This window comes from Dipodomys spectabilis, unplaced genomic scaffold, assembly GCF_019054845.1.
Source record: "Dipodomys spectabilis isolate Male_0828 unplaced genomic scaffold, ASM1905484v1 ptg000573l, whole genome shotgun sequence".
NCBI classification, from domain to species: domain Eukaryota; kingdom Metazoa; phylum Chordata; class Mammalia; order Rodentia; family Heteromyidae; genus Dipodomys; species Dipodomys spectabilis.
Window position 1 is genome coordinate 493,239 of NW_024871250.1, and position 18,003 is coordinate 511,241.

The 18,003-nt window shown below is 58.9% G+C and overlaps 1 protein-coding gene across 1 annotated transcript; it reads right to left on the reverse strand.

Annotated features, from left to right (window-relative positions):
• Positions 1 to 1,977: 1,977 nt before the first annotated feature.
• LOC122100278 (cytochrome P450 4F22) lies at positions 1,978 to 16,781 on the reverse strand. The gene is made up of 12 exons (XM_042670629.1): positions 16,560 to 16,781; positions 15,024 to 15,168; positions 9,227 to 9,280; positions 8,975 to 9,102; positions 8,650 to 8,774; positions 6,549 to 6,816; positions 4,967 to 5,033; positions 4,716 to 4,845; positions 3,785 to 3,918; positions 3,025 to 3,089; positions 2,850 to 2,932; positions 1,978 to 2,212 (listed from the first exon to the last, which is right to left on the reverse strand). Exons 1-12 carry the CDS (start codon positions 16,779 to 16,781, stop codon positions 1,978 to 1,980), a joined length of 1,656 nt encoding a protein of 551 aa, XP_042526563.1.
• Between the last annotated feature and the right edge of the window lie 1,222 nt (positions 16,782 to 18,003).

An 18,003-nucleotide genomic window follows, 5' to 3' on the forward strand; every position in this document is an offset into this window, starting at 1 on the left:
CAGAAACAGCACCCAGGCTTTGACTTCAAGCCCCAAGCCGACGAGAGAGAGAGAGAGAGAGAGAAAATCACCAAACCAGGCACTGATGGCTCATTCTTGTAATACTGACTCCTCAGGAGGCTGAAATCTGAGGATCAACATTGGAAGCAGCCTGGTCAGGAAAATCCATAAGATTCATCTCTAACCACCAAAACCCTGGAAGTGGAGCTGTGGCTCAAAGTGGTAGAGTGCTTGCTTTAAAACCTCAGGGACAGGTCCCAGGCCCTGAGTTCAAGCCCCATAACTGACAAAAACACAAAAGAACTCCTGCCCATTTATGTTTAGTATGACACTATTCACACTAACCCAGTTATGAAATCAGCCTATGTGTCCATCAATGGATAAATGAATGTTTTTTTTTTTAAATGTTGCTTATGTGCACTTATATGGAGTGTTACTTAGCCATAAAGATGTCATGAGGGAAAGTGTCAGATACCGAGTTTGAGTTTGGGTCTTGAACAAAATAAATAAAGTTTACCTCACATGGAACCTACAGTTAAAGAAGACATAAAAGTAGAAAGGGGGATTATTAGGAAACAGGAAGGAGTCCAAAGGAGATATAAAACTAGGTATGGTGACTCACACTTGTAATCCTAACTGCTCAGAAGTCTAAGATCAGGAGGCTTTAGGTTTCAGGCCAGTCTAGGCAAAAAGTTCATGAGACCCCATCTCAACCAATACAGAGCTGGACACAGTGGTACACACCTGTCTATCAGGAAGCATCAGTAGGAGGGTTAGTCCAGTTGTAATCATGGAGCCAGATCCTATTTTGAAAAACAAGGAAAGCTAACCGAGCTAGAGTTGGAAGAGCGGCTAACACAGTAGAGTGTCTGACAGGTGCAAAGCCCTGAGGTCAATCAGAATAGCAGAGCCAGCCAAGGCATCAAGTGCAAATATTTTATTTGGAAATGACAAGAATTCAACAGCGAATGGTCTCAGGGAGTTGATCTCAGGAACCCAGCAGGACAGTGGGGAGGTGAGATGGGAAGGTGGGGGGGGGTCAGAAGTGAAAGGAAGAGACAGCACCAAACACAAATCCTCAGTATTGTTCCTCCCAGAGCGAGGTAGCGGGGTCTTTACCCACCCAGACTGGATACCAGGCTGCTTGATAGGGCAGAGGTCCCGTGAACGTCCTGTCAGGGGCTCCAGCCGTGAACATCAGGCCTGCACACACGGTCACTCAAATCCAAGGAGCTGGGGTTGGCCCGCACATGACCCTGAATCTGCCTGTGGTCTCCCGGCCGTCCAGCAGAGGGAGCGACTCCCCCGTGGAAGCGAGGGCCGAGCCCATCAGCCGTGCCCGGGCTGGCAGTGCTTTGCCAGTGACACCTGCCCCCTCTGGCTTTTATTCTTCAAAATCAGAACACGCAGCAAGCGGGAAGGGGCTTTGCGGGGGATCTGGGTTTATCAAACGACGAAAGCCCAAGTCTGACTGCAGACTTGGGGTCCTGAGCTGTCCCCACGTGACTCGAGGGGCTCGCGGATCCCACGCTGGGCTCCAGCTCCGCGGTCCTCCGCGGTCCTCCGCGTGGAAGCCAGCCAGCCTGGTCCGGCCAGCGGGGAGGCGGGGCTTGACACCTCAGAAGCCTGTGGGCGGGGCACGAAACACGACACCGCGGGGGCGTGGCCTGCCATACGTTCCTGGGAGGCATGGCTTAAGGCAAGGGGCATGGCGGGCATGGCTTGCACAGCCTGGTCTCTCAAGCCCAGGGGCGGATAGAGGCGGGATAAGGATGTCAGGGGGCGGGGCCTTTTGCCTCGGGGGCGTGGCCACAACCAACAGGCTGCTGCTGGTAGCGGAGCCCGGTCCTTGAGGAGAGAAGCCTGGACTTCGAGGGGCGTGGCTTATTCTCTTGGGGCGTGGCCTGCGCCATCGGGGCGGGGCCTGCCCCCCTCCTGGGCGGGAATGTGGCTTCCTTGGATCTCCCTGGGCGGGGCCTAGGCCTTATTGGGCGGGGCCTGGGCCTCCTGGGCGGGGCCTGGGCCCGGGTCCGCGGCGGCCCGCCGAGGCAGCGGCTCCACGTTGAGCCAGATGCCGTTCTCGGTGCGGAGGATGAGCTCGGGCTTCCGCCGCACCTTGTGCGTGCGGTCCACGCTCAGGCGGAAGCGCAGCAACGTCAGCGCCACGACCACGCGCATCTCCGCCATGGCGAAGCTCTGTCCGATGCAGTTCCTGGGGGACGGGTGACAACGAGGTGAGACTTCGAGAAGCACGGGGCCGGGCCCCTGAGCTGGGCCGGGCCCCCCGAGCTGGGCCGGGCCCCCCGAGCTGGGCCGGGCCCCCTGAGCTGGGCCGGGCCGCTGAGCTGGGCCGGGCCCCCTGAGCTGGGCCGGGCCCCCGAGCTGGGCCGGGCCCCCGAGCTGGGCCGGGCCCCCCGAGCTGGGCCGGGCCCCCCGAGCTGGGCCGGGCCCCCGAGCTGGGCCGGGCCCCTGAGCTGGGCCGGGCCCCCTGAGCTGGGCCGGGCCGCTGAGCTGGGCCGGGCCCCCTGAGCTGGGCCGGGCCCCGAGCTGGGCCGGGCCCCCGAGCTGGGCCGGGCCCCCTGAGCTGGGCCGGGCCCTGAGCTGGGCCGGGCCCCCGAGCTGGGCCGGGCCCCCGAGCTGGGCCGGGCCCCCGAGCTGGGCCGGGCCCCCGAGCTGGGCCGGGCCCCGAGCTGGGCCGGGCCCCTGAGCTGGGCCGGCGCCTGCAGGGTCTCCTGCTTTCCCGGGGAGGGGCCCGTGCAGAACGGACTGGGGTTGGAGGGAATGACAGGTGGGGAGGGCGCGGTCGCCGCCGCCCCGGGGGGGGGGGGGGGGGAAACCGAGTCCCTTACCTGGGCCCCGCAGAGAAGGGTACGTAGGCCAGCGGCGACCGCGGCTGTGGCTGGTCGGGGTCGAAGCGGAAGGGGTTGTACACCTAGACGGAAGAGCCTGGGGTGAGCCTGGGGGCGGGGCTAGCCCAGACCGACGGCTCCGCAGCCAGGGGGGCCCCCACGCACACGCGCTCACCTTGGAGTCAGGCCACACCGTGGGGTTGTGGTGGGTTCCGTAGATGCTGATCAAACAGATGACTCCTGTGGGGACAGACCAAGGTCACGGGCGGGCGGCAGGGCCAGGAGGCCTCCTCCGCCAACGCCCCCTCCCTCCCTCCCCAGATCCATTTTATTCTCCCGAGCCATCTGCCGCCACTTCCCAATCATCCCTCTCTAGAAACTTCTCGGGCCCTGTCTACTCCCCCTGCCTCTCCCTACCACCTCCCCCAGCTGCCATGGCTGGCCCGGCCGGTCACCGCCTTGGCGCCCTGCTGCCCTCGGGCTGGAGGGCAAGGCCCCTCACAACCCGCACCCTTGAAGACGGGCCTCCTCCGGGACAGACACCCCCTGGCCTTCCTCCCCAGGACGGATGAAAACATCTCTCCCCTCCCGTCTCTCCCTGGAGCCCATCCCTCACCCCACACAGCTGGGAAGATCTGTGTGTGTGTGTGTAACAGCCCACAGGCCAGGTGGATTGACACCCAAGGCCTAGGCCTTGGAACTTTCTAGATTCCCAACCTTGATCACCAAGGGACAGTTGGAATTTAAAAGAGTCCCCTGCCATCTTGCCCCTTTCCTGGGGCCAGCTGGCCACCCCAGTTCCTTCCTTCCTACCCGGGCACGCTCTTCTCCAGCTCCCCTATATGACACACTTGGTTTCACCCTCCAAAGCAACAGGCCCAGCTAGCCAGCTGCCCCGTGCATCCAGGCCCCTGAGCGGGGCACATGGTGGGCACCTTTGGGGATGACACGCCCATCTGGAAGCTTGATGTCCTCTGTGCAGCGGCGGGAGACCAGGGTCACCGGTGGGAACTGGCGCAGGCTCTCCTTGATGCACATGGTGGTGAAGGGCAGCTGGGTCAGATCGTCCCTGCAGAGCAGAGGGGCGTGAGTCCCGAGTGCATGCATGCGTGCACACGCACACACATGCAGGCAGAGAAGCAGCTCCAGGAGTGCCTGAGTTCAAGCCCCAGGACCAACACACACACACACACACACACACACAAATTAGACCACTGACTAATCAAAGTAGCTAAGTTCCATGGGGGGGGGTAGGATGGGGGGTGTATTTTGGGACTTTTTGTTTTGATTGTTGTTACTGTCACATGTAGATCCATCTGCTTCCACCTTCTGAGTGCTGAGATTATAGGGATGCACCACCATGCCAGGCAGGCTTGTTTTGTTTTGGTTGGCTGATTGCTTCCCCTCCTCCCCCCAGTTCTGAGGCCTGGGCACGGTCCCCGAGCTTCTTTTGCTCAAGGATAAGCAGTCTACGACTTGAGCCACAGCACCACTTCTAGCTTTTTCTGTTTATGTGGTACTGAGGAATCGAACCCAGGGCTTTATCTGTGCTAGGCAAGCACTTTACCACTAAGCCACATTCCCAGCTCGTGATTGCTTTTTTGCTTTGCTTCTTTGTTGTGGGACTTGAACCCAGAGCTTCATACGTTAGGCAAGCTTTCAACAATAGGAGTTACAATCCCAGCTGGTCTTCCTTCCTTCCCTTCCTTCCTTCCTTCCGTGTGTATGTGTGGGTATTGGAGGCTTGAAATCAGGGCCTCTTGCTTCGCTTTCGTACTCAAGGCTGACACTCTACCCCTTGACCACGCCTCCCTTCTGGTTTTCTCTTTGGCTTCCCTCTTCAGCCCCCTGACTTTCCACACTGACCACTCCAGTTCCTCCAGATCCCGGCCTTTCATGACTTCCTGGATCTCTTCCCGGCACTTCTCTTGGTATTCGGGGTACTTGGCCAAGTTGAACAGCACCCAGGACAGCCCGCTGGATGTGGTGTCGTGACCTGCAAGCCCAGGGGGGTGATGGGAAACGACCACACCTCAGCAGATGAGAGCAGGTGCTTTTGCCACCCCAGGGAGGCTCCCAGTGCCCTTTTCTGTGCTCACTCAGCCCCTGTACCTTACCCTCAAACATGAAGGTGTCCGCCTCGGCTCGGATGTCCTCATCGGACAGTTCCTTCCCGTCTTCATCCTGGAAAGAACAGGAGAGGGTGCGCAGTGAATTTCTGCTCCCCCACTACTCCAGAAGGCCCCCCCCCAAGGAAGCTGTAATGCCACTAATTAATCTAGGGGTGTGTGTGTGTGTGTGTGTGTGTGTGTGTGTGTGTGGTGCTGGAATGGAAACCAGGGCCTTGTACATAGTAGACAAGGGCTCCACCACAGAGCCCCAGCCTGGGTGATAGGATGTTATGATGTGGTCCATTGTTGACCAAAATGTCATTGGGTGGTGCTTAATCTTCTAAGCAGTCTTCAACACCACATTTCCCACTGATGCCCCAACAACTTTGTCATCAGATCGTTATCATTATCATCATTATTATTATTAATCAGTGGTAGTGGGGGTGGTGATGGAGGGACTAAGATCTGAAATCAGGGCTTCAAACTGGACTTGTTGGGTAGGTGTTCCCAAGCCATGCCTCCAAGTCCTGTCTCCAGGTCTTATGATCACCGTAATTGAGGAAACTGAGGAAAAGAGTAATGGCACCAAGATCAAAAATATAAATGAGCTGGGAAGGTGGCTCAGTGGTAGAGCGCTTGCCTTGTACGCATGAGGCCCTGGGTTCGATTCCTCAGCACCACATAAGCAAAAAGAAAAAAGCCGGAAGTGGCACTGTGGCTCAAGTGGTAGAGTGCTAGCCTGGAGCTGAAGAGCTGAGGGACAGCGCCCAGGCCCCGAGTTCAGGCCCCACTACCGGACCCAAAAAACAAAAAAACAAAAATATAAATGAGTCTGATGCTGCTAGCCTCTCGGAGGCTAGCCTACTCAGGAGGCTGAGAACTGAGGATCACGGTTCAAAGCCAGCCCAGGCAGGGAAGTCTGGGAGACTCTTATCTCCAACGAACTACCTGAAAACCAGAAATGGAGCTGTGGCTCAAATGGTACAGCGCCAGCCCTGAGTGAAAGAGCTGAAGGACAGCGCCCAGGCCCCGAGTTCAGGGCCCAGGACCGACAAAAACAAAACATCAACAAGGAAAAACGATCCAAAGTCCTGGGTTAGTTTCTAAGGACTGGAATCCTTCGTGTTAGATTAAAGCAGCCGGGCCGCCTGCAGGGCCCGCGGTGGCGGCCCGGCCCCCCGGGACCCCCCGGCCCGCCCCCCGGTCTCCCTCGGCCCGGCCCCCCGGTCCCCCGGCCCGGCCCCCCGCCCCCCAGACCCCCGGCCGGCCCCCTCTGCCCAGACCTCCCGGCCCGCCCCCCCGGTCCCCCTCGGCCCGGCCCCCCGGTCCCCCAGCCCGGCCCCCCAGACCCGCGGCCGGCCCCCCCAGACCCCCGGCCGGCCCCCCCAGATCCCCGGCCGGCCCCCGGCCCCCCAGACCCCCGGCCGGCCCCCCCAGACCCCCGGCCCGGCTCCCCAGACCCCCGGCCCGGCTCCCCGGCCCGGCCCCCCTCGGCCCGGCCCCCCGGTTCCCCGGCCCCCGGTTCCCCGGCCCCCCGGTCCCCCGGCCCGGCCCCCCGGCCCCCCAGACCCCCGGCCGGCCCCCTCGCCTTGGCCAGCAGCAGCACGTCGATGAAGTCCAGCGTCCGGCCCTGCTTGGCCTTCAGCCAGGCCTCGGCGCCCTGCCGCCGCAGCGCCCGCCGCCGCTCCTGGATGACCTCGGTGGTGAAGCGGTGCACCACGTCGCAGGCCCGGCGGTAGCGCCGCCCGTCGGCCGTCCGGTAGTAGATGCAGTCCAGGTAGTGGTGCAGCCGGTACTGGCGCCGCACCACCAGCGCGCTCAGCTCGATGATGGCCGAAATGTAATCGCTCATCTTCCTGCCGGGAGCAAGAGGAGCCGTGAGCCGCCCGGCCCCGGCCCCGACCCGGCTCCCACCTCCACCGGGCGATTCCTTAGATGGAGTAACGGAAGCACGTCCTTCCTGCAGGGGGGGGGCTGAGGGATGGAAAGCAGGACCGGCGGCCGGCCAGGTAAGGAGCCACGCCCCCTGGGACCTAGCCACGCCCCCAGCCGAGGCGTGCCCTGGAGCGCTGGACCACCCCCTAACGCTAGCCACGCCCCTAGTCCTTAACTACACCTCAGCATAAGGCATGCCTCTGCGGTGCCACGCCCCCTTACTGCCTAACCCCGCCCCGCCCTAGGCTCCGCCCCCAGCGCCCAGGCCTGCACTGCTGGACCACACTAGCCACGCCCCTACCACTGAACTACACCTCCCACGAACACCAGCCTCCGCGGTGCCACGCTCCCTGCCTAGCCCCGCCCCCGCCGCTGAGCTGCGCCCAACCAGTGAGCCGTGTTACCTACCCCGAGGGGAACCACGCCCCTTCCACAGAGCCACACCGCCAGCCGCGAGCCCCGCCCTCAGGAGGGGATGAATGAACCAAGGTAATAATTGCTATGTTCATTCATCCAACAAATACGAAGCACCTGAGTGTCAGGACAACTGCCACATCATTTCACCCTAAAAGAATCAGACACTGTCGCCTCGGTGAAACAGGGAAACCGAGGCTCAGGATGCACTGGTGGCACACACCTATGATCTTGACACTTGGGAATTTAAAGCAGGAGGATGGTGAGTTTGAAGTCAACCTGGGCTATATAGCAATAGTCCCCAAATAAAGGCCAGGAGGGTGGCTCACCCCTGTAATTCTAGCCACTGGGGATTGGTGATTGGGGGAGGGGGACGTGAGGATCTCAAGGATCACAGTTCATAGTCAGGCTAAGAAAGCAAACAAGACTGCATCTCAGCCAACGAGCCGGGCATGGTCACATACATCTGTGATCCCAGCTACCTGGAAGACATAAATAGGAGGCTTGTGATCTGAAACCAGCCCTGAGGGGAAACTGTTGGTGGGGGGAACTAAAACGAAAAGGGGACATGGCTCGAGAGGCTGGAGCACCTGCTTAGCAAGCACAAGGGCTGAATTCAAATATTAGTACTGCCAAAAAGAAAGGAGGAAAGGAGCTAGGCACTGGCGGCTTACACCTGTACTCTTAGTTACTCAGTAGGAGACTGATATCCCGAGGATCATGGTTTGAGGCCAGGCTGAGTAGAAAAGCCTGAGACATTCTTTCTCCCAATAACCATCTCAAATCAGAACTGGAAACCTGGCTCAAGTGGAAAAGTGCCAGTTGTGAGCAAACAAGCCACTCAAGAGCAGGAGACCCTGAATTCAAATCAAGGTATTGGCAAAATAAATAAATCAAAGAAGACAATATGGGGAGGGAGAGGTGGGCTGGGCTGCTTCCGCAGAATCGCACCCGTCTTTGTGGACAAATGAAGGTGGGGGGGGAGTAGCATTTATTTTTTGTTTGTCGGTCGTGGGGCTTAAACTCTGGGCCTGAACAGTCCCTGCGCTCTTCAGCTCAAGATGAGCGCTCTGCCACTTGAGCCACAGCACCACATCTGGTTTATTGGAGATAAGAGTCTCACAGACTTTCCTGCCCGGGCTGGCTTTGATCAGATTTCAGCCTCCTGAGTAGCTAGGCTGACAGGTGGGAGCCAGCGGCGCCCGGCTGTGGGAGTAGCATTTGGGAGCAGTCACGGCGTGCAAGTCCTTGATTTGCACCATTGATGCTCACAGGGTGACCAGGGGTCATTGCAGGTAGGGCTGGTAAGGAAACTGAGGGTGGAGGGAGGCCTCACTCACTCCTGGCAGTTGCTGCTGTGGGTGAACACACACTTCTGGAGGCTGTCCAGGGTCATGAGGCTCACGTGCTCAAACATGTCGAAGGAGGCCACGGAGCCCTGGCCCATCTGACGCCGCCATTTCGCCTGGAAGAGACACAGACACACACACACACACACACACACACACACACACACACACACGTGGCCGCATGGGCGTGGTGATCGCAGGGCCTGGTTTGTGTCCTGGCTGCAGACCCTGGGAAGGGAGGGCCCCCCAACACCCCCATATCCAGCCTCTCCCCACCCATCCCCCGCCCACGCCAGTCCAGGGCCCGCACACTCACGTGCATGATGTCTGAGCACTGGTTGAAGATTTTCATGTAGGGTTTCAGGATGTCGAAGTGGAAGGCGGGTGTGAGCATGCGCCGATGGCGGCTCCATTTGTCACCTTTGCTGAGCAGAAGTCCGTCCCCTAGGGCCCAAGGGTGGAAGTTGGGGGGGGGGGCCTCTCCTGCTCCTCTACATCCCCTCCCCCCTTCGTCGCCCCTCCCCCCTTCCTTCAAGCCCCCACCCCGACCTCCCCTCCATTCCCTCACCCAGCCAGGGCGTCAGGAAGCTGTAGAAAAAGTCATCCTTGGGAGCCACGGCAGCTGTGGAGAGAGTTGAGGTCAGCTGGGCGCCGGTGGCTCACGCCCGTCACCCCAGCTCCATCAGGAGGCTGCGAGCTGAGAATCAGTTCGAAGCAGGCCCAGGCAAAAAAGCCCCCGTGAGACTCTTGTTTCCACCAAATGACTCAAAAAGGCAGAAGTGGCGCTGTGGCTCAAGTGGTAGAGCGCTTGCCTTAAGCAAAAGCTCAGGGACAGCGCCCAGGCCCTGAGTTAAGCAGGAGGGGGGGGCCATAGTTCAAAGACGCACATCTGACCCTTGACCTCTGCACATGTCATGCCTTGGTTCTCCTTTCTGGGCCCTGACCTGTCTCTTCTCACACCAGTCCAGGCCGAGTTCAAGCTCAGCCTGGCACCCAAGGCCCCGCCTTGCCCTCCTGAGAACCCCAGGTCATGGGGCCTGAACTCTGGGCCTGGGCGCTGTCCCTCAGCTCTTCAGCTCAAGGCAGGTTCTCTACCACTTGAGCCACAGTGCCACTTCTGGTTTTCTGGTGGTTTATTGGAGATCAGAGGCTCATGGACTTTCCTGCCCAGGCTGGCTTTGATCCTTGATCCTCAGATCCTCCTTTCTCCTGAGCAGCTAGGAAGACAGGCAGGTGCCACAGGCTGGCCCCATTCTTTTCTGCCAGCTCAAGCCACCGGGATGTCCCCTCCCTTCCCCTCTCACCCCCGCCCTCTCCACCCTCCCTCACGGTCCTCCCTGCGGCTCCTCGTAGAAGTAATCTCCGTGTCACATCTGACCTCTCCCAGGTCACACACCAGTCATGCTCTAGCACTAGTGACTCAGCTCCTCTTCAAAGCCCCGCCTCCGTCCAGCCCTGGCTCAAGATGGGGCCGCCCTCCTCAGGCCCCACTGGATGCCAGAGAAGCATCACCCAGTGACTCCCACCCTCTGCCCTCAGCCTCTGGCCTGGATGTGGCTACTGCTCTCCCTCTGACCTCACCAAACAAGGGGTTGTATGCACCCAGGGGTGGACTTGGAGAAAGACCACATTGATGATCAATATTTGAAACTTTTCATTGGTGAAGCAATGAGTGAATCAAAGGATGGCCGAGTGAAAGAGCAAGTTAATGGATGGGTGGAGAGATGGATGGGGAAGTGGGTGGGTGAATGAGTGATGGGGGGGTGGATTGCTGGAGAGGTGGGTAGATGAATGGATGGATTGTGGGTGGGTGGATAGAGGATGGATAGACTAGTGGACAGAAGGACAGAGAGACTGCTGTATGGATGATTAGATAGATAGATAGATAGAGGAGTAGATGGGTCACTGGAAAAGTGGGTGGATGGATGATGGGTGGGTGGATGGCTGATGGATTCATGAAAGGATGTTGGGTGGATGATGAATGGATGATTGATGGATGGGTAGATGGATGGATAGGTGTATGCATGCATGCATGGTCTTCTTGAGGACAGGTGAGTGGGTAGATGGAAGGGTGGATGGATGGAGAGATGGATGAGTGGATGGATGGGTGGGTGAGTAGATGGATGACAGATGGGTGGGTGGATGGATGCATGGATGGGTGTGTGGATGGATGCATGGATGGGTGGGTGAATGAGTGGATTGATGGGTGGATGGGTGGATAGATGACAGATGGGTGGGTGGATGGATGCATGGATGGGTGTGTGGATGGATGCATGGATGGGTGGGTGAATGAGTGGATTGATGGGTGGATGGGTGGATAGATGGGTGAATGGGTGAATGGATGGGTAGATAGAGGGGTGAATGGATGGGTGGGTGGATGGATGGATGGGTGGATGGGTGGTGGATAGATGGGTGAATGGGTGGATGGATGGGTAGATAGCTGGGTGGATGGGTGGATAGGTGGATGGATGGGTGGATGGTGGATAGATGGTGAATGGGTGGATGGATGGTGGATGGATGGGAAGCTGGGTGGATGGATGGTAGATAGGTGAATGGGTGAATGGATGGATGGGTGGATAGAGGGGTGGATGGATGGATGGGTGGATGGGTGGATGGATGGGTAGATAGCTGGGTGGATGGGTGGATAGGTGGGTGGATGGGTGGATAGGTGGGTGGATGGGTGGATAGGTGGGTGGATGGGTGGATAGGTGGGTGAATGGGTGGATGGATGGTAGATAGGTGGGTGGATGGGTGGATGGATGGTAGATAGGTGGGTGAATTGGTGAATGGGTGGATGAATGGTGGATGATGGGTGGATGGGTGGATGGGTGGATGGATGGTGGATAGATGGGTGAATGGGTGGATGGATGGTGGATGAATGGGTGGATGGGTGGATAGGTGGGTGAATGGGTGGATAGATGGTGGATGGATGGGTAGCTGGGTGGATGGGTGGATAGGTGGGTGAATGTGTGGATGGATGGTGGATGGATGGGTGAATGGGTGGATGGATGGGTGGATAGGTGGGTGAATGGGTGGATGGATGGTAGATAGGTGGATGGATGGTGGATGGATGGGTGAATGGGTGGATGGATGGTAGGTGGATGGATGGGTGAATGGGTGGATGGATGGTGGATGGATGGATGAATGGGTGAATGGGTGGATGGATGGTGGATAGGTGGGTGAATGGGTGGATGGATGGTGGATGGATGGGTGAATGGGTGGATGGATGCAGGCACGCACAGGTGAACCCCCTTTCTATACACTGGACAGCTTTGGGACCGAGTGGGGAGGGGACGGGATGGGAGTGGCTGAAGCTGCAGTGACGTCACCGGGACTCCGCCTTCGCCGCGCGCGCATGCGCTCCCGGGCCGCGCGCCCGCCCAGCGCGCCCAGCGCCCCCCCCACCAGGCGGGGCGCGGCCCGGCCCGGCCGGCGGTGACTGGGCTCCACGCCCTGCCCGCGGGCGCGCAGGGCGGCGTGGGAACGGGAAGCGACGCGCGGCCGCGGAGCAGGAGGGCGGAAAGGGAGACTGCCGAAGTCGGAGGCGGCGGCGGCGGGCGCGCGGGCGGGAGGCCGGCCTTCCTCTCCTCGCCTGGCTGGGCGCCCAGGCCGGCGCGCCCGGCTGCTGCTCCAGCTCCCGGTGACCTCCAGATGAAGCGCCTTCTCCTCCAAGTCGCCTTTCCTCTCCCGCCCACCCGCCTTCCCAGCACGTCCCGCATCTGTACTGACGGGCTGCCTGGCAAACTCCTAGGCATCCTTCAAAACCCACCTGCACCAAGTCCTCTCCCCAGAGGCTCCTTCCTGATGCTTGGCGCCAGGCTGCCTCTCGCATCCTCCCCCCTCCACCTGGAAGGGCTGGTGATGCCTACCTGGGAGGAAATGCGATCAGGAAAACACCAAGGCTCCCAGCACCAAGGAGCTCCTTGCACACAAGGCCGCACGTTAGGCTTCACAGCTTGGTCCTGGCACTACCCAATTGTGTCTAGCTAGACATTACTGTCTTCCTCACAGTATCGCCGAGAGACTAGATGCTCATTAGACACGGGTGTAGAGCCAGGCGCCAGGGGCTCACGCCTATCATCCCAGCTACTCGGGAGGCTGACATATGAGGATCGTGGTTTGAAGCCAGCCCGGGCAGGAAGGTCCCCGTGAGACTCTGATCTCCAGTGAACCCAAAAGCTGGAAATGGAGCTGTGGCTCAAGTGGTAGAGCGCCATCCATGAGCGCAAGCCCGAGAGGCAGTGAACGGGTTAGAGGTCCCGCAGAGGAGAAAGCTGGGTGGTTGCTCAATGGGCACAAAGTATTTATAGGGTGATGAAATGCTTTGAAACCAGGGATTGCACAACGTTATGAACACACCGATTAGCATGACTGCTTTCTTTGAAATCGTGAATTGTATGTTAGATGAACTCACCTTAAAAAGAACATAAACTGGGCGTAGTGGCGTATACCTATAATCCCAGCGTTGGGAAACAGGCAGATCCCAAATTCAAAGCCCTACTAACCGGACGCTACCTCCAAAAAACGAGTTAAAAAGAGAGAATGTAGCTGGGCGTGGAAGTGCTGGCTTCTAACCCCAGACCAGCCGCGGCGGGCGGCTCGAGTTCTAAGCCGGCCTGACCTTCTCCGCAAAACTTTGCCTCAAAAGACAAGACGAGGAAACAAAATAGCACTGGCATCCCACCCCTGTCATCCCACCCCTGGCATCCCACCCCTGGCATCCCACCCCTGGCATCCCACCCCTGGCATCCCACCCCTGGCATCCCACCCCTGTCATCCCAGCTGCTCAGGAGGCTGAGATCTGAAGAGCAGGGTTCAAACACAGCTGGGGCAGGAACGTCCGAGCCTCGTATCTCCCCATGAGCCACCAAAAGGCTGGAGGTGCAGCTGCGGCTCAAGTGGAAGAGCACCAGCCTTGAGCGAGAAAAAGACAGTGCCCAGGCCCTGAGCTCGAGACCCAGGACCGGCACTCAATAAATCAAACAGGAGAAACACTAGCACGCACCCACTTTATATTATGAGAGAGAGAGAGTGATTAAGCGATTCAGAGTGGAAACGGCCCCTTGAATACTGGGTGAGAGCTTTACCCTGGAGCCATACCATCACCAAGCCACGCCCTCGACCACAAGCCCCGCCCCGTCACCAGACCAGCCCTATCAATTCATGCTCTATCACCAAGCCACGCCCCATCACAAAGCCTAGCCCTACCAAGTCCTGCTCTATCGCCAGGCCACGCCCCTCCTGGTGACCGAGCCACGCCCCTACATCAGAGCCACGCCCCGTCCCGAACCGCTCGATACTGAGCGTGCGCAATGCACTCATTTTCCAGCTGGGAAACGACGTGGAGAAGTTACTAGGCGAATGACAGCTTCTCAGGGACAGAGTGTGGCCTCGGATTCGGCCCCAGACCCCCCACCCCCAGACCAAGCTGGGATCAGACACCCTAAAATCCCATCTCCCAGCTCATCTAAGACCACGCTGAAATCCCAGAGCCCCAGGTACAGGCCGGGCAGAGGCTCAAGTGTTCAAACTCCACCACCACCGATAAAACCCCAAAACCTCATTCACAGAGCCCCACTTATGAGTGAGGAAGATCACTACACAGGTACCCCTCACCCCCAAAGCCGAAGTACTCAGCACCCCCAAGTCCCAGAGGACAGAGCTGTGTGTGTTCTATCTGCTGAGCCCAGGAAGGCTTCCTGGAGGAGAGGGCCAGAGAAATAGGCCCTCGTAGGATGAATAAGAGCTTGCTGAGCATGTGGGAATGCCAGGCTCTTCCTCCAAGCTGCATGTCTATTCCTGTTTGGTGAACTCCTACTTGTCCCTCAAGGCCCTATTCACAAGTCCCTTCCTCTGGAAGGCATTCTTTTTTTTTTTTTGGGTCCAGTCGTGAGGCCTGAACTCTGGGCCTGGGCGCTGTCCCTCAGCTCTTCAGCTCAAGGGGCTAGCGCCCTACCACTTGAGCCACAGCGCCACTTCTGACTTTTTTCTTTTTGCTTATGTGGTGCTGAGGAATCGAACCCAGGGCCTCAGGCATGCAAGGCAAGCACTCTACCACTGAGCCACCTTCTCTGGAAGGCATTCTTGCCTAGGACATCAGAGGAAGTGGGATTTTGTTGTTGTCTGTCAGTCCTGGGGCTCGAACACATGGCCTGGGAGCTGTCCCTGAGCTTCTTTTGCTCAAGGCAAGCGCTCTACCACCTGAGCCATAGCACCACTCTGTCTTTTTCTGCTTATGGTGCTGAGGAATCAAACCTGGGACCTCATGTGTGCCAGGCAAGCGATCTACCACTGAGCCACCTTCCCAGTACCCCTCCTTTTTTTTTTTTTTTTTTTTTTTTAACTCAGAGGCCCTGTTTGCCTACCTGACGCGCTCAGCACAGGCTTGATGTAGTCAGGGTGAATCAAAACCAGCAGTGGGAGCACAGGCCCCACCCACACCAGGACCACGTGGTGCATCCTGTCCAGAACCTTCTTCTCATTTTGGAGGCCCTTCTCAGTTGGAAGATACTGCAGGGGAAAAGAGGGACATGAGGATTCGCTCGGCTCCCCCTCCCCTCCCTCCCTTTCTCCCACCTTCCCCTCCTCTCTAGAGAAAAACCCAGAAGCCCAGATAACCTTATCCCAGGCTGCCCAATCCCATGGTATTAGCTCATGTGATATGGCTTGACCAAACAGAAAATGAGGACCAGTGCTGGCGGCTCACACCTGTCATCCTAGCTACTGGGGAGGCTGAGATCTGAGGATCGCAGTTCAAAAGCCAGCCCTGGGCAGCCAAGTCCATGAGACTCTTATCTCCAGTGAACCAGCAAAAAGCCAGAAGTGGAGTTGTGTAATGGTAGAGCACCAGTCTTGAGTGAAAAAGCTCAAAGACGGTGCCTAGGCCTTGACTTCAAGTTCTAATACAATAATAATAACAACAACAACAACAATAATAATTCTGGAGGCTGGAGGTACCACTCAGGTTTAGCAAGGTGCCAAGTCCTAAGTTTATCTCATGCCTCACAAAACAATCAACCAAACAAAAAAACAGGTTAATTGCCCCTTGAGTTATGGAGTAGAAAGGCCTCTGGTTTCTTAGGAGTCCCTCCATCCAAGCTACATGCAAATGAAGTAGATCTCTGCATACCCCCAGGCGCACAGCAAGCAGTGTGCCAAGAAACCAAAAAACCGGCTCCAAGAGACTACCAGAAACTGTTAAAGGCCAGCACGTGGCTCATGGGTGTCACCCAAGATACTCTGGAGGTAGAGGGTTGTGTGTGTGTGTGTGTGTGTGTGTGTGTGTGTGTGTGTGTGTGCTCTATAGAGCTCGAACTCGTGTCCTTGAGACCTCCACCGAGAGCTTTTGTGCTCAAGGTTGGTGCTCTACCACTTGATCCATGCTTCCACTTCTGTCTTTTTGCTGGTTGCTTGGAGATAAGAGTCTCACAGACTTTCCTGCCCTGGTTAGCTTTGAGTCTCCATCCTTGGGTTTCAGCCTCCTGAGTAGCTAGGATGACAGGTGTGAGCCACCAGCTCTTGGCTCAAAGGAAATAAAACAAACATGGAATAAAATAGTCTGGCGCTCACGCCTGTCATCCTAGCTACTCAGGAGGCTGAGATCTGAGGATCACAGTTCACAGCCAGCCTGGGCAGGAAAGTCTGTGAGACTCTTATCTCCAATAAAACTAGGCAGGAAGAAGTCAAAGGTGGCTCTGTGGACCAGGGGGTGGAGCACCCGCCTTGAGCAAAAAAGAAAGAAAGAAAGAAAGAAAAGCTCAGGGACAGCGTCCAGGCCCCCCATTCCGGTCCCAGGGCCTCCACCAAAATGTGTGGCTGGAGACAGAGCTTGCCCTCTCTGGGCTGCGCGGGGGGCCTGCAGAGCGGCCGGCGCCCACCGTGCCCCGCACACACGCACTCACCATGCGCAGGTGACCCAACAGCCAGTGGCCCCGCGACGGCTGGGGGAAGCAGCGCAGCCGGCGGCAGGTGAGGTGGAAGGCCCAGCAGAGCTTCCCCAGCTTGAGGAGCAGCCGGAAGAGCAGGGCGAGCAGGCAGAGGAGCAGGGCGTTCAGCGCCAGCCTGCGGAAGGCCGTCCTCTCCAGCCCCAGCAGGCGCAGCAGGTGGTCCGCGTCCAGGAGCATCCTGGGGGGTGCACAGGGGGACAGCGGCTGGACCCAAGGCTGGACCCGACCCGGGCCTGCCCTGGGGGTGGCAGACAGAACCAGGCATCCCGCTCCACTGCGAGGTCCCGGGGTGCGTGTGCGCGCGTGCGTGCGTGTGTGCGTGTGCGCGCGTGCGTGCGCGTGCGTGTGTGTGTGCGTGCGCGCACGTGCGCACCGCGCCAGCCCTGAGGCTTGAACTCAGGGCCTGGGCTCTGTCCCTGAGCTTTTTCACTCCAGGCTGGCACTCTACCACCTGAGCCTCAGCTCCACTCGTGCCGAGTCTCAGGGCCTTTCCTGCCCCAGGCTGGCTTTGAACCGTGATCCTCAGATCGCAGCCTCCTGAGTGGTTTAAGATTGCAGGCGTGAGCCCAGTACCAGGGCTTGAACTCAGGGCCTTGCCTGCCCTCTCTCTCTGTCTCTCTGTCTCTTTCCTCCTCCTGCTCCTCAGGGGCTGAGATCTGAGAGGATGGGGGCCCCTCGAGCACAGAGAGGCTCAGGGCCAGCGCCGGGCCCGGGGTTCGAGCCCCAGGACTGCCCGAAGAAGGAGCCGCAGCTGAGGACTCTCAGGCTGGGGAAGGCAGCGAGTGGCGGCGCTGGAGCCCCGGGAACCCCAGCGGAGGGTGTGACCAGCGTGCTAACGCAGGGTCAGTGTGGAACGAGCTGCGAAGCATGGAGCGCGGCTGAGGAGGAAGGAAGGGATGCAGACGTGGGGGGGCTACCGCTTTCCGTGGGCGTGGCCGACGGAGGGGCGTGGCCGCGAAGGGGCGTGGTTCCTTTGGAAGGGGACCTGGGGCTATTGGTTTCCGTGGGCGTGGCCGCAAAGGGGGCGTGGCCTCGAGGGGCGTGGTTCCTTTGGAAGGGGAGCTGGGGCTACTGCTTTCAGTGGGCGTGGCCGATGGAGGGGGCGTGGCCTCTAAGGGGCGTGGCTCCGTTGGACGGGGCGTGCTAGACCGGGCCCTGCCTCTGCCAGTGTGAGGTTCTGAATGGGAAAACAATCACCTTTCGCTCACCTGGAGCAGCACGGATAAACCCTGGCGAGCCCCAGGCCTCTGCGGCTAGGCCCTGGCGCCCAAACTCGATAGTGTTGGGAGCGGGGAGAGGCTTGTTCCTCCCTGTGCGGCTGAGACTGGAACCCAAGGCCTGGCCGTGCGTTGGGAAACCGCCCTACCTGTCCTGCAGCCGGCATCGGGACAGCTTCTTC

Bases quoted from the DNA above. Each gene is read 5' to 3' on its own strand.
- LOC122100278 (XM_042670629.1), bottom strand. From the start codon at position 16,781: ATGCTCCTGGACGCGGACCACCTGCTGCGCCTGCTGGGGCTGGAGAGG. The intron at 15,169-16,559 runs GTGAGTGCGTGT...TTTCCCCTGCAG, and splicing joins TGTTGGGTCACCTGCGCATG to TATCTTCCAACTGAGAAGGG. The intron at 6,817-8,649 runs GTGAGTGAGGCC...TGCTCCCGGCAG, and splicing joins CACAGCAGCAACTGCCAGGA to GAAGATGAGCGATTACATTT.